General features: G+C 33.5%; 1 protein-coding gene across 1 annotated transcript; it reads left to right on the top strand.

Moving 5' to 3' along the window:
- Positions 1-230: 230 nt before the first annotated feature.
- On the top strand, positions 231-822 carry LOC129788361 (odorant receptor coreceptor-like). The gene is made up of 2 exons (XM_055824336.1): positions 231-707; positions 769-822. Exons 1-2 carry the CDS (start codon positions 231-233, stop codon positions 820-822), a joined length of 531 nt encoding a protein of 176 aa, XP_055680311.1.
- Positions 823-1,932: the final 1,110 nt, after the last annotated feature.

Genomic DNA, 1,932 nt, shown 5'->3' with positions numbered 1-1,932 from the left:
AAAACTTCTAAAATTCTTCTAGGGTTTTTGTATACGGAGCTGTGGCGTCAACCGTTGCAATCTGGTGTTACGGACTAGTCTACACAAACTATTCTTCACCGATGTTTACTAAAATTCCCTTCGTACCCGAAGAAAGTTTCTTCTTTTATCCAATAAACCTCATTCTACAAACTGCTGGCTTCTTCATTTTTGACGCAGGAATTGTTTTAAGTGATGTATTTGTCGTTGTCATGGTTAGCTACATTAAAGCCGAGTACGACTGTATTTCCCAATTGGCAGCGCAATTGAATGAAAATTCCGTAAATGGAAATACGGAAATTCTTGAAGAAATTCAAAAAGCTCACGTGGAAGCTCTGTGCAAAATGAATTTGCTTAAGAAGCACCTTTGGCATGCCTATCTGCACAAACTAATGGCTGCTTCAGCATACCTATGCCTAATCATCTATGTTCTGCGTTTCTCATCGGCCTATCTTGCTGTAATTGGTTCATCCATAGCTGTCTCCTATCAGGTCTTTATGGTGTGCTTCATTGGACAATTGAGTCTCAATAGTGCTGAGAGTTTCACTGAAAAACTATACCTGACAAAGTGGTACGAAATGACACCTGAGGAAAAGAAGAAACTCCTCTTCGTGCTAATGGTCAGTCAACAGAATATGGGCATTGAAACGCTAGGAATTGAAGCTGTTTCCAACAATACCTTTGTTGGAGTTAGTTTTATCAAAGATTCATTTACAAGAAAAATATTTTAAATTGAATTTTCTCTTTCAGATTGTAAGAGCTGCTCTATCTTATGCAGCTTTTCTTTACACTGTTCTCAACTAGGAATGCAAGAAGGCGATTTAAATGAATATTTTACAAATCATTGAGAAAATATGAAATGCCAGGACAAAAAGAAACTGGCAAAGTGCCTAAAAATGATATAATACTCTGCAAAGTTAAATTGAATTGCTCCTTTTGTTACCAGCCACTGCAAATAAAATATACAATTGTCCGATTTTTTATTGAGCATCTATGGTACTTGCCGTAGTTTGGTGCACTTTTGTGACTAACATATAATATGTTGTATGTATTATGTATTGAAGTGATATTAAATTCAATTGAACATGCGATTGAAGTTTGTGGTGGTTTGGGGCGAAGGTCTTTTAGGGGTTGGTTTGTGTTTAACCCCATATATACTGCCCAGAACACGAGTACTACATCGAGGAGAGATTTATGTATGTTGGCAATTTCCAAGAAAGGAATCACACATTATGGGTGTGATGGGAAAAGTGAAGGGGTCAGTTTCTGACACTTTATTGAACTTCCGGATTGAGATTTATATTTTACAAATTTTGCAGATTAACTGATTGTGAATGGGAAAGTTTTTAGTGACTGAAGAAATTATTTTTGCTTTTTTTTATTTAACGACTGAATATTGATATTTTTTCAAAGATATTCCTTAAATTGAGGACCAATTTATTTAATTAAATGTTCGAAATTTTTTTTTACGATTACTTTATAATTTTCGTCTATTAATTTACCGTAGAAATATTTTATTAATCAATTAATTTTTCAAATTAACAACATACAGTCGTGCCTTGGCATAAGATAGTTTAGGATATACTCTTCACACTCATTATTTTCAATACGCGAGAGCAGTACATCCTAGACTATCTTATGCCAAGGCACGAGTGTAGTTTTTCTCTTTAAAATGAGATCAAAATTAATTATAAAATTCTCAAATTTGTGTCATTAATAAATTTAATTTAATTACATAAATTTCATCATAGTTATGTTAGAAATATGTCCAGTCCATGTACCACACACTGCATATAAAATTAGAATAAATGGGAATTATTTCCCCTAAATAGGTAACCCCGATTAAACTACCCCAATATAGTAAATTATTTCTAATCCTATTTAAACAAATATTAGCCAACTTATTATGGTCAG

Source organism: Lutzomyia longipalpis, chromosome 2 (assembly GCF_024334085.1).
Source record: "Lutzomyia longipalpis isolate SR_M1_2022 chromosome 2, ASM2433408v1".
Taxonomy (NCBI): domain Eukaryota; kingdom Metazoa; phylum Arthropoda; class Insecta; order Diptera; family Psychodidae; genus Lutzomyia; species Lutzomyia longipalpis.
The sequence above is the reverse complement of the archived record's forward strand: the minus strand, read 5'-3'. Positions and strand labels throughout refer to the sequence as shown.